The sequence below is a fragment of the Ips typographus genome, unplaced genomic scaffold (assembly GCF_016097725.1).
Source record: "Ips typographus isolate SLU unplaced genomic scaffold, UJ_Ityp_2.0 IpsContig35_part1, whole genome shotgun sequence".
Classification (NCBI taxonomy): domain Eukaryota; kingdom Metazoa; phylum Arthropoda; class Insecta; order Coleoptera; family Curculionidae; genus Ips; species Ips typographus.
In genome coordinates, this window is record NW_028098574.1 from 1 (window position 1) to 13,724 (window position 13,724).

The 13,724-nt window shown below is 34.7% G+C and overlaps 1 protein-coding gene and 1 long non-coding RNA gene across 2 annotated transcripts; both read right to left on the reverse strand.

Moving 5' to 3' along the window:
* Window positions 1-13: 13 nt before the first annotated feature.
* On the reverse strand, window positions 14-3,961 carry LOC145739740 (histone lysine demethylase PHF8-like). The gene is made up of 12 exons (XM_081995070.1): window positions 3,740-3,961; window positions 3,575-3,660; window positions 3,098-3,518; window positions 2,587-2,875; window positions 2,181-2,531; window positions 1,920-2,129; window positions 1,468-1,733; window positions 1,224-1,414; window positions 1,082-1,166; window positions 867-1,021; window positions 593-810; window positions 14-486 (listed from the first exon to the last, which is right to left on the reverse strand). Exons 1-12 carry the CDS (start codon window positions 3,922-3,924, stop codon window positions 223-225), a joined length of 2,721 nt encoding a protein of 906 aa, XP_081851196.1. The 5' UTR covers window positions 3,925-3,961; the 3' UTR covers window positions 14-222.
* A 2,462-nt stretch (window positions 3,962-6,423) lies between these two features.
* On the reverse strand, window positions 6,424-7,028 carry LOC145739741 (uncharacterized). The gene is made up of 3 exons (XR_014181190.1): window positions 6,842-7,028; window positions 6,660-6,791; window positions 6,424-6,571 (listed from the first exon to the last, which is right to left on the reverse strand). It is a non-coding gene; the product is annotated as an uncharacterized LOC145739741 (long non-coding RNA).
* Window positions 7,029-13,724: the final 6,696 nt, after the last annotated feature.

Here is a 13,724-nt window from a genome sequence, read left to right on the forward strand (position 1 = left end):
GTTCATAAATTATTTAGTACTCCTCACCAGTTTCGTAGTGAGACAATTTATTGCAAAGAAATATACGGACCACCGTAAAGCATCAAATGTGAGCACAGCGTATTTGGCACAACAGTAAAGATCCAAAATATGAAGCCTTACCTCCTTCAACAATCCGTCGTTCTACTAATCTTATAAAAAAATACATACGTCAAAACGATTGAAATACTTCAATATTATGGCTTAATGAATCATCTTATGTATCTTTAATATTTTGCCTAGTCGTTGTTTAACAGTCTTCATTCCTTTCCTGGGTTTCGGAGTGATTGGGGTAGATTGTGTACCTAGCGAACTCGAAGATGGGGAACTCGACGATTTGGCAATGCTATTCGAACTACTACCAGTTGACGGCAACTGGGCGGGAGGTTGATTCGTTGGACTTCTTACGTCTATCTTTGGTTTAGGTTTTTTGCGTCGGTATTGACGTTTTTGTGATATTAAAAGTTCCTAAAATAGCAAAACCAGTAGTGCATGTTATAGTTTTAATTTACATAAACATAATATTAATTTGTGACCTTGTGTACTTATATAGACTATACCAAAAAATATTTACTTTATTCGGACCATCAGTCGATCTTGATCTTGCAGCGGCCGCTTCTAAAACCTTTTCCACCGCTTGTTTTTTAGTGCCTTCACGAGCTGGTCTATTCATTTTAGGTAGCAACGGCCCTACTCGTGCTTTGGGATTCCAGGCTTCATCCACTTTTGTGCGTCCTCTTGGCTTGAATATGTGAATATCATCGTCGTCCGAATTGTCCAACGAAGGATATACTTTTTGATAAACAAGGAACTTACTAATTTGAAAAAAAAAATTCTAACATACTAACCATAATCTTCATCCTGATGAACGTTTTTAACGTCTTCTTCTGGACTGTGCTGTTCCCGTCTGTTTTTGCTGTTTGGTGTCCAGTTCTGACTAATTGAAAGCATTCCTGCTATAGCCTCTGACGTTGACGGTGACGTGCCTCCGTGAGATCTGTTACTATAAAAACATTGTTTCAAATCTAGCAAAATGTATTTTAACGACTTGAATTGCACTTACGGCACTGATAAAGATGCTTGCAGTAGAGATTCAATCCCATTATTGCTTAATCCCATTGGAATTTTATGTTTCTTTGACTGTTTCACTGCATAAACAACAACTCAGTCAATTTTCCAAACTATTTTTTACCATATTTTCTTACCTGGCAATTTCGTCTTAATACCTTTTTTCTTTTTAGGATTTTCGTCAATCATAAAATTAAAACAGTCTTCATCTCTATCACTATCATCGTGAAAATCGTAAACGTCTTTACTATCACAACCATCGCCATAAAGGTCATTGGACAAAGTTAAATCATTTTGTACTAAAGTAGGCGGAATTAAATCTTTTGCCCTACAACAACAATAAGCCATAAAAAAAACTCACAATTACTGAGTTCCAATTACCCTAATTTAAGTTTCAACACAATTCCACTTTTCCGTTCTGACACTGCCTCTTGTGGCCGATCAAACGGCAAGTTCCACAAATGACTATTATGCATACTTGGCAGTGGTTGAGAGTTATATGGGGATATTTGGCTTCCATTTGGGTTGGATCGCTCATATGGAAAAGTGGCTGGTTTGGGCAAGGTCAGTTTCAAAGCTGTAGCATTTTGTACTGACTTTGAATAAGTAGGAGGAGGATTGCAGTCTGCTGTGGGTAATGGCATATACTGCAAAAAGGTAAGTTGAAGTTTCAGTTGCATAACATGATAACTACTCAGTAATAATCTTTGTAACACTCTTGACTTGATTCTCATTTTGTATCTTTCAAAACGTAGTTACCCATCCCAAAGATATAAATAAATTAAACCAAATTAAATTTAGGTTAATTCCAAAATTACTATTTAAAAACTTACATCAAAATTAAAGCTTCTAGGAGATAAAGAATAGTCAACAAAATCTTTATTTATTGGCTTTTTTCTTTTCCTTTTTGATTCTCTTTCAGGCTTTGGAGGATTCAAATGGTTTATTATCCTTTCTGCATGCCTTATTTCCTTTCCTATATCTTTTAAAAGCTTTGGTATGTTGATCCCATAAGGTAGCTGCTCCCTTACCCTCATATTGTACTGAAATCAAGTTATTTCATCCACACAAAAAAGCAAAATACAAATTCTTACATCTTTCTCACTGTTCCACTGTTTGATTGATTGTTGCAAGGCTTTAAGGCCAATCAGCAGATTCTCTGGGACTCTTCCTTCTCCTGACAAGTTAATTTTAATAATCTCCTCCAAAATGTGGGCAGCAGCAAAGAAGCTTATAGTAATAAAATTGGGGTACAAATATTTGGTTTCAGTTTTAATTTTTCGTTCAATTTCAAAACAGCTTAATTGCATGCTTATGTTGTAATTATGTAAAAAATTGCCTCCAAACACTAATGAATCTACTGGAGTGTATACTGCATGTATCCATCCAGTAGGTATTAACATTGTTTGACCTTGCCTAAGATGAAACTTGTAACATTGATCCACCTGCAAGTTTAATATAATTAATAAATGATAACCAGTGGATTAAAGAACTAGTAACCTGATCTCCAAAAAATGTTTCACTTTGATTAGTGGAGGTCATCCACTGAGAGTATAATGTTAAATTAGCAGGTGTAGGTTTGACAAAGAAAAACACCTTTTCACCCCTCAATACATGGTACCAAACACTAGTTCCTCCAAAATCTATATGAAAATCTGTATATGAATCTTTAACACTCATTAAGCAGTATTTTTGAACTTGAGGTCGACCTTCATATGATTGAGGCCATATTGTATTGGCCCAATCTAATTTGCGGGCTATTAATGGAGGCTCTATTATGTGAGTCATTCTGTAATTAAATGCAAACATGACTTATATAAAACTGGTCAGGTGTTGATGTTCATTATATCTTGTTCTTACAACACAACCACAATGCCACTATTGTTGAAGAAATTTCAATACAATTAAGATAACATTGAAGGAGCAGGACAGCTAACTTAGAGTTCTAAATGCTGATTAATATGTGATTTGTAATGGATGAATAAGTAGAAAAAAAACTTTAATTACTCACCCAGTATTTGAAAATTCTAAACTAACAATGTTGAATGTTCTATTTCTACTGTTACTTGCAACATATTCAACAAATTCACATAAGGTCATTTTGAAGTTCTGTTGTCTACATACATCAATAACATCAATTTCTTTATCATCTCCTACTAGTTTCATCACATCTATATATGAAAAGTTCTCAGGAGGCATAATCATATCCAGACCCTCCTTATTATGTATGATTAAAGGATTGTTAAAGCCTTTTGTGGCTATATAATCTTCTGTTAATTCATATCCAGACACTTTAACTAAAATTTCATCTGCAGGTGTAAAGTGTCTTGTTCGAAGTTCTTGAATAAATGCTGGGGTTCCAGTCTGGACTGGTTTGTTAGATGCATCTGCATCCCAGTAATCATGCCTATGTGAATTGTGTACAATTTTATCTAAAACACACAATTGCCTCAAGCTGTTATTATGATTACATTTTATAGCTGCTTACATATTGAGGGTCCAATAATTGGTGCACATCTAGGGCAATGGTACTTATCTATTTCAATAGCTTGCCATTCCCTAAAGTTGCAGCACCTGAAACAAAACACCCCTATACAGATTTTGCTCTTAGAACCACTAAGAAAATAAAATAATTAATTGTTTACAAACTTACCTGCTATGGAACCAATCTTTACAAGAATCGCATTGGATCATAAATATGTCGGAATTGTAGGGCTGCCCGCATAGGCAGTAGGACGGCTCTGATTCGGGGGGGACATTGAAATTATTTACGTTAAAGTCGGTTTCCGACAATTCCATTCCAAAAAATGGATTTTGAGAATGTTGTGCCTGCAACATTTTTTTATTGTTTGACTTTTTTGTGGTCGACGCAATGTCAATTGTCAGTCTGTCACTGTCACTGTTTACGACGTTTACAAGTTTTTGACTAATAGCGTTTTCGGCTTGTTGCTCTCGGGCAATCGGAGATCGCTCTACTCGCGATCGCTGTGTTCGACTTGGATATGTCGATCAATCCGTTTGCGAGCTGTACGTTCGGCTTGGACTAAACCCGCTCGAAAATCGAATTGCGATCGCTCTCGGCAGCTCCGAATTATTTGACGGAGCGACGAGCCACCATAAGAAATATAACCTAACATTTTTATTTCTGTTTTGGTTGTATGTCGCGTTTGGTGTTTTTGAATATGAATCGGTCTCAGCAAATCCTGCAGATATTAGAATTATTGTCTTCCTCAGAAAGTTCTGATGAAGAAGAATTCATTTCAAAGGTTGTGTGCTATGGTAAAGTTACCCAAAAAATGAAGATACGCAACTACGTGAAAGATGTAGTTGAGAAATACTCAGATGATCAAGTAAGTTGCACTTTAATAATATCTATGCGTTAAAATAACTGTTGATTCTTTCAGTTTAAAGAGCATTTTCGTATAACGAGAGCCACATACAAAAAGCTTGTGAGGTTATTTAAGAGAAGCAGGTTTTTTCCAAAGGGAAGGCATGGTTCAAAAGTGCACAGTGCAGAAACTCATATTCTCTCATTCTTGTGGTTAGTTCCTTATGTTATATGTTGTACTGTATAAAATAACTAACAATTCAAACTCTTTGAAGGATTGCTGGGAATAAAACTGTTTTAAGAAGTGTTGGAGATCGGTTCAATATTAGTTTATCAACTTTACATGTGATCACAAGGCGGGTGATTAATTTTCTGCTTTCAATTGCACCCAATATTATACGTTTTCCTGAAACGGAAGAAGAAAAGAACCAAGTAGCCACAGAATTTGAACAGGTATATCATTCTTATATTTATAATATTGTAATAGAGTTCTAACACAGTATAGCTGTACTGTGGTTCTAACTAACCTCTTCTATGACTTCAAATCAGATATCTGGATTTCCTGGAGTAGTAGGCTGCATTGATGGAACTTACATCAATATAAGGACCCCAGCCAACAAACTGAGGTCAACTTACACCAACAGGCATGACATGCAGTCCATGACTCTACAGGGAATTTGTGATAGCCGACGTCGTTTTCTAGACGTATTTACCGGTGTTCCATCAAAAATTCATGATGCGAGGATTTTTAGACTCTCATTTATTTCTTCCAAAGTGAATAGTTTAGGTCCTCAATTCCATGTTTTGGGCGATAGTGCCTATCCATTATCGGAAAATCTTCTGACTCCTTATAGGGACTATGGGAACTTAACCCCAAGTCAGAAAACCTATAATTACAAATTCTCAGCTACAAGAGTGAGAATTGAAAACGCATTCGGTATGTTGAAAGGGCGGTTTCGACAGTTGATGAAACTGGAATATCACTCTGTCAGAAAATTGGCTTCATTTATAATTGCCTGTTGTGTCTTACACAATGCCTGTATAGATAATGGTGATTTGTTTCAAGAGGAGCCATGTTCTGAAGATATAGGTCAAGAAAATTATGCACCTGAAGTTCATGGCAATAGAGAGCAGGGAATGATTAAAAGGGATAATATTGCTGTGTTACTCTCAAATAGGGAATAATTCCTTTACATTTCAATGAATATATAGATGAATTATATTTAATGGGTTTCATTTTTTATTCCTTTTAAAAACAAAAACTATGATTATTTTACTTTTTATTATAAAACAGGTGAGTATTAAAAATATATCAAAAATAAAATTTTATAAACTCAAAACGTAAAAACTACAAAACCAAACATAAACAAATATTCTTATAAAAAATTAAACTCTACATACTACAGTCTTAAAAAAATGCAGGACTAGAAATGTTAAAAAAACAGGTAATACATTCTCTTTTGAAAAGTCAGCTTAGTACTTAGTCCTTTTTCTCAGACCCAAAAAGTTCTTTAATAAGCTTTAACTTCTCTTGATGTCTCCTTTCTTTATTTTGTTCCTTTTCATCATGTAGTTCCTTCAAGAATTTAATCATTTCTTTTTCATTTGTGGAAGATTTTCTTTTATTAACTTTTATTGTAGGATTACTAGAGATATTTTTTAATAATTCTTCTTTATTACCACTAATTAAAATCTCTGGTTGGATGCTATCATCAATTGACTGAATTTTTTCTATTTCAGTAGCAAAAGGGACTTCAACTCTAACTTCTCCAGAAGTTCTGTTATTTCCAATAGCATTCACTTTTCTTTTTATTATTGTTTTGTACCTGGTCTCACACTGACCAGGAGTTCTTACCAGATTCATGTGTAATTTTATTTCATCACTAATCTTTTGCCACATAGTTTTTTTGTTTCTAAATTTTTTTAGAGGTCCAACTAAAGGTAAGTATTCATGATATAAATCCAATAGTAACTTTGTTTCGCTATCCCCCCATTCGAATTTTACATCTTTTTGTTGGTACAATAGATCCGTCGTTTTCTGACTTGTTTCTTCCATGCTACTATTGGATGGACAAAAATTTGCTTCACTTAAAGATAAAGATAACTTATTGTTATCTTCCAATAATGATTGGTCTATGTACAGTATTTTATCAATGCCTACAATAAAATGAGATTTAAAAATTGAGTAATACAAAAGTAGCAAGAATATGTTATAACATTATTCAAATAAGTAAAAGATTCCTACCATTCTCCGTCACTTCACATAAAAGATTATTGTCTTGGGAGATAGGTTGGCCGTCAGCCCCTAAAATAATTCTATTTACATAGAGTGTTTCTTGTTTTTCCATTATAGCTGAATAAAACAGAGCTGGAATTTCTACAAAAAAACACTAAAAAGTTTTGAATATTTATTTTCTGAATATTTACCGCGCAAAGTGACACATGACAGATCTCGATCGAATGTTTCCCATGTTCGCGTTGCTGCATTGACTCTGAAATAAATCACTCCAGATTGCAGCGCGGTTGACCGAAATCAAATCTCTGACGTCACAAATCGCTTGTCGAGCGATCGCAGATCAATCTAAAAGCCGTAAGCCGAAAACGCTATTAGGTTAGGTCCGATCGGTGTTCTATTTCTTTAATCTAAATTATTTATAATGTGTTGGCAAAGTCGTTCAATCAATAAGTTAATTTTGACTGATTTTAGATTAATTTGACTCCATTGTTACTGGCCCCATCTACTGAGCGTGGCGTAAATTAGCAAAATAACGATGTCTCTGGAAAGATTTAACGGAATCAGTCAAATTAAAAAATCGTATACTTTTCAGAAACACATATAGATGTCGCTCTACTGGTACTGCGTTAATTTTATTATTATAACTTATAAATTTTGAAATAATGTTATCAAGTATAGATAGTAGTAGTAGTAGATTTGTTTAATTAGTTTTTATCATATAAAAACAATTTATTTGATTAGCTCTAAAAGCAGTCTGTTAATTTAATGCTGAAGTAAAAATAAAGATTGGGGTAAAATAGAAGGAGTGGCAGATAAAGCTATTTGTTTCTGGAGAACAAGTTTATACAAGGTAAAGGCGGGAACAATTCAACATAGGATATCAATTATATGTACCTTATTTTATTCGGCATTTTAGAGAATATTCTTGCGTTGTTCAAACACAACCTATAGAAACGACCTTAGAAAACTAATAATTTATTATACTATGTAGTTAGTTTAAAAATATATAGATAGTAGTATTCAATTTTCTATCACACCAAAAACAGCAAACTGTCAGAGATCAAGCAGATCGCTTTTGTATTATATTTGCGTTCGTTGAAAAAGCGCGTGTGAGAAAGAGAGCGCAATAGCCTGCAACTAACCGCTACGCAATACGAATGCATTTTCAAAACGTCAAACTCTCTGATGACGTGCATCGGCCGATATACTGCCGACTGCTGTAATTGAATTTTATCACATTTGTTAACGTATTTTACAGAAACAAAAATGAAAAAGTTGTTTTATTTAAGATGACGAAGCACAATAAACGTATATAGCAGCTCACTGAGGCAACAAATTGGCCATTTACCAAACGAGGTTGAAGAATGTCTGAAAAGTCGAAAAATGCTCGGTTCTCCGCTAAATCGGCAGAGCGGGGAACCAATCAAACTATAAATCAGTCAGTAAAAAGCGTGAATGACAAAATGCAAATGATGCCACCGGCTAAAAGACACAATAAGCCAGCCGGATACATCAAAACAATTTAAAAGTTCCATTTCACGCCAGAAAGGTTACACCGAGGATTTCTGAATAATTATTAGCTGGGCGGATCTTTTAGCACCATCTTTGGCTCCCTTCTTTTCTTTTTGATAGCTGCGCTTTTCACGAAATCGCTAAATGAGTAAAGCAATATATAGATATAAAGTGGCCTGCTTCAATGGGTTATACGAGGCAGCTGAAAATAATGACAGCTGTCAAAGTTTAAGCAAATTGTGTCTAAGTACCAGTTAGTTCCTGTCTGATAAGACGAGATACCTGATTTTGATGTCAAATAGAAGGTCTCTTTCGATAAAACATTAAACCCAAAAATCATTACAATATACAAAGTGGTTCAGAAGTTACGGCCAAAAACGTTAATTGGAAGGCACTTCTTTGGGGCTCGATATCTCCCTTAGGATGTTTATATGAACAAATCGTATTATTTTGACCTCCCCTGTATGCTCCCGAGAGATTGTCATATAGTTATGGGACACCGTGTATAATACAAATACAATCTGAATTACCTACCTACTTTCTACTTTAGTCAAAAAATCTAGGAATGCGTCCTGCTGTATGCATGTTTTGCTTTTGATTAATAAAATTATTATAAATTTGAGAGCGGTATTCGCCTTTGATAAGGAAAATAAAAAAAATTTCTCCCGACATTTTTTTCAAGAGAAACATTTTACGAACCCCATCAACCCTTCCGGGTAAATATTTGACTTAGTTTTAATTTAAGAAGTTTTGTAGCATTTTTTATTTAGGTCACATAAATTAGAACGTAGCAAACAATTTTTTTTTGTTTATACCGTGGGAAGGCAATAAGAAGCAACGGATTTAATCAAGGAAAAAGCTGGTTTGCAACAAAAAAACGGACCAGTTTATTTAACCATGTTTTATGGCCCGGGCCGAATGAGCTGTAAAAAGGGACATTAAGTAGCGAAGGGGCAAGATAGGAAACACAAATAGTCTCGTTAACGGAATTGCCCTATTGATGACCTGAGATTCTTCAATCGATCTCGTTTGAGCTTTGACGAAACATCGATACTCAGCAAAATGGGGAGCAGTTTTGCAAATCTTGTTAATGCACTCAATCAAAATTTGAAACAAAAAGCCAATAAAACACTAATTTCCTCAAAACAGAAATTAATCCCCCGCAAGAAGGAGAGAGAAACGGAGAGGAAAGGGTTAGCTTCAGCATCTTGGTTAGGAGTTTAAAATAAATCCCAGCCAGGCGGACTGTGGCTTTAATTGATTTAATTACATTGTGTTAATTAGGGTGGCTGTTGGGAAGCAATTGAATATAACCCTGGCGCGCCTGCACCCCTAAAACGTCTAATACAGCATTTACAGAAATGCCTAAACATCAAACGGCCATTACGGCGTTATTTCATTTAGAAAAGGGATACCTACTTTAATCAGACAGCATTAGATTTTCTTTCGCCCTGATTTTTAAAGTTCTGTTATTGTTGTTACTCCGTTTCCCATAAGTGTTTGAAATTGATACATCTAGCACGACAACTCTAAATGTAGAAACCTAACTCTTTCAACTAAAAATAGCTGATGGACGAGCCGCCTCTGTTCAAATAATGATTCCAATTTTAAAATCTGAAGGTGTGTTTTAAACACTCTGGAGAAAGCAAAATTAATTTATGTATATTCGTTTTATTGAGGGATTTCTTCCTTAGCCCCTGTTTGTTTCTTGATGGAAAGCGATTCTAAGAAATAAAAATTGCCTGCCCTAGTCGAGCTTAATCATTATTCTGAGCTCATTCGGGTGAAATAAAATTTGTGATTTTTTTATCGGATGGGGTCTAGAATGGTGAATTTTAATCGACACCACCCCTGATTCCATTTAAATATTCTGCAAGGCAAACTACCACACTGTATAGCCGACCGTAATTTCGATCTTTTATTTTTCTGTCATGTATACCGCCTTGAAAATGATGTTTAGTATAATGGAAAGTGAAACGTGGTTTTTAAGTTTCTTTTATCTGGCCAGAAAGTAAGTGTTGATTGAAGTAGAGTCAAAGAAAAGACTGGCGACAAATAAAATATTTTCTTTGAAGAGAGAGTAATAAATAAACGCAAAAAGGGTGGCATTTCCGTTCTTTGTATAGGTCTGGGTTTTGTAATTGCAGAATAATGGGATCCCCTTAGGCTGTGTTCCTTATCAAAAGGAAGGAGGCATTAAAAATTAGTATAAAAATCGTCTTAATTTCATAATTTTCCGGTGGAATAAGATATAACAGTCACCCGTTAAAATTCCCTGTAATTTCGAGATGATGTTGTCTTGCGATGTCCCGAGGGAGAAACAGCATTGTTAACGGGCCTTATTTGCATAAAGAAACCACCGACAAATAAGATTTAAAGATTTAAAAACCTCCCCTTTGTTAATGTATTTATTATTACAACGTTTAATGTTGAATAAATTATGTTTAACTCGCAATTTTTCGCGCCAGATTAATCTACTTGTAAAGGGCTTCCCGAATATCTCTTTCCATAAACTAGGTACTTTTCAAAGATATGAAATAAGTGAAATTGCAATCTATATTCTTCCTATATTGTGTTTTTACTAAACACTATGTTCTTATAATTAAGTTGGCAGTATCAATCTAAAAATTTGTTTAACAATTAATGTCACTGTCATGTCATATTAGAGAATAGTGGGTAATGCCAAGAGTGTGAGTAATCTAGGATATTAGAGGTATTTTTTAGCACCTTTTTGAGATCCACTATCATGAAATCTAGAGAGGCGAGTTTTGGCTCATTTTGTACTAACAAGTTCTTAAACAAAAGATCACACTGAAACCCTAAAAAAAGATATCTATTCAATTATTCAATAATCAACGTTGCGGTTTGTTTTTTTAAAAGAACAAAAAATTTGATGTGGTGTTACTTGAAATTGTCTTTTTTACTATTAATTTGTCAAAGCTAATTTAAAAATTTCAGTGGTGTTGTTGATGAAACTTACATCTATCCAGTAAACTTTAAAGATTAAATCAGGATCCCTCAAGAACAATATCGAGATAAAAAATTCATATTTAAGTTTTGTTTGTAAAGGATGAAGCAATAAGTATTTTACGAGGCAATAAAACGGTTAATTTTCCGAGGCGATGTTCGGAATTCTATGGTAAAGTTGTTTTCCCGTAGCGAAACGAAAAGGGCATAACATAAAAATTAACGTGTACGTAAGTACTTTTCTCAAGTTAGTGTTTAAATGAGGATGATTGCGGGAAAATTGCACACTGGGGGGCTGTTGCTTTACCAACGCGCCCTTACGCAGAGTCGTGTAACGGTACGTTTGTTTGGAATTTACCAACATTATAAGAAATGTTGGAACCTCTATTATACTTACCGATAAAATTATAATTATGCTTGATGTAGTGAGATAGTCCAACTAGGACGGTGCCAACTAAAACATTCACACTAATTTAAAAAATTACAGAGTGGAATTCCAAATTGGGATAACAAAAGGACAAAGCAGAAATTAAGATAATTTATTAAAAAGCAAGCCCGTAGTGGATTTAATTCAAAATCCAGCCCCTCTGGCTCTAAATAATAAATTAGCACCTATCTGGCGGTTATTTTATTTCCTATCTGGCGCATTTTTCCGAAACTACGGGAGCGCTAGGCTCACACAAAGCCATCCTCGGTAAAAACGTCGCAGGTTCTTATTCTGATTTAATGAGTTTAATGTCATTATCCGCAATGATTTTCGGCGTTCGGTGCCGTTTAGAGGCATTTGGATTCATTGAGCTGGAAGCAAAGCTGCCAGACGCTTGATATTTGGAGCTTTTTAACTTTTTAAACGTCCAGGACCGGATTTATTCCAGCCAAACTTGAATTGCATATTTAGAATAATTTTAAAATGCTAGCGTGGTTATTTAATTTCCCTTTAAGTGTACTTTACAATAATCTAGCAATTTATACATGATTTTATTGCTATCGAAGGTCAAAATGTTATTAAAGCAAAAATCATTCTAAACCCCCCTGGTAAAGTATATCCCAGCAAGATACTCTTCTTTATTACAAAAGCGGTTTGCAGGGTGTTTTTTTCCTTTCTTTTAGACTACTTTAGCGTCATGCATATCCAAATCGCGGTTTCTTGATTGAACGAATATGTTTGGATAAAATTACCTGGCACTTTCTTTTAGCCATACAAGATTTTATTTAAATTACGTGTTTTTGGGTAAATTTGATACTACTACATGGAAAGGTTTTTTGCGTAGTAAAGGCCCGAAGGAAAAAGGAAAAAAACGGAGAAGACGTGGCAGTTAAAGCCCTAAGGCAGTGCGTCCATCGTCTTTTATTATGGTTAGCTGTCCAGTCAGCAAACTGTTTGGAGTTTTTGATAAAGCCAAGACCAACGATGACCCTCCTGCAATACGATTCCCAGTTTGCGGTGTAACACTTTGCTAGCTTAAGGCAGATTGTCAACAGGCCAATATTTGCTTTGTTTTCTATAGAATCTATTTTTGGTCATCAATCACTTTAAACTCAAAATAACAAAAATAGGTAATAATTAACCTTTGTACGTGTATTAACGAAATACAGGAAAAATTTGAATGTGTTTTGAATAAACAGTAAGATCAAGTTGAGAAAATTCAGCTATATTCCTATATTGGCTGATCAAATTCGTTACACATTCACAGTTAATCGGATAAGAATTACCATAAAAAACTCTCAAAGGATCTCTGAGGGATCCATCTTGTTACAACAATAATAAGTATTTGTATAATAATAATAATTTACACATTAATATTCGCACAGAAAGGCCACAAGATTAACCTGTATGTCCTGGATATTTATACGGCACGTCGCCATGACAAAATGAGAGACTTAACCTGACTTGCCAGCTAACTAATGATTCTCCTGTTCCATCAATTTTCCTGCTTAGAATTTCATAAGCATGAAAATTTAGGTACAGTCCAGTACGTTATACTATAAAGCAAATTGAAAAATTTTTTGATCGAAGCACTGTCACGGGATAAAAATTGCGTCAATATTCGTGTTAGCAGAAAAAGCGAATAAATACATCGCCGCCGGTTCATGGGCCATTGGGTTCTCCTTTTACCGGTCAATCTTTGCAAATGGATCTGTAACGTACAACTAAAACCACTTACTCGTTTTCCTTTCTTCCACCTTGGATATTTCCAATACTTTCCTCTTGTCCACTGATGAATATATTATCGATTTATTGCCCCAACCTGGATGTATCCTCTTAAGTGTTTAATACACAGAACGTTACGAAAAAAGATAACCAGCTTTTGTGCCTCTAAGGCCACTTCCCGCTTTAACATATTTATTGTTACTATTCGTTTTGCGTTTAAACAAGATACAAGATTTTGCATAAAATTAGATTGAATCCCGTCTTAATCTCTTTGGCCATGAAAAATTAATACAACATTAAAATGCAAGCGAGTTGCCAGACATTGACTAGGGAATTTACAAGGGCGCACCGAAAACTGTGTACCAAGTAGATTATTGAAATTCGTAAAGTTCAAAATATACATAATGAATAATGCTGATCAATACAATTCAGCTGAAAACTTA

Coding starts and splice junctions, on each gene's coding strand:
- LOC145739740 (XM_081995070.1), bottom strand. CDS start 3,924: ATGTTGCAGGCACAACATTCTCAAAATCCATTTTTTGGAATGGAATTG. Junction 2,532..2,586: donor AAACATTTTTTGGAGATCAG/GTTACTAGTTCT, acceptor TTAAACTTGCAG/GTGGATCAATGTTACAAGTT. Junction 1,415..1,467: donor GTGTTGAAACTTAAATTAGG/GTAATTGGAACT, acceptor TTGTTGTTGTAG/GGCAAAAGATTTAATTCCGC.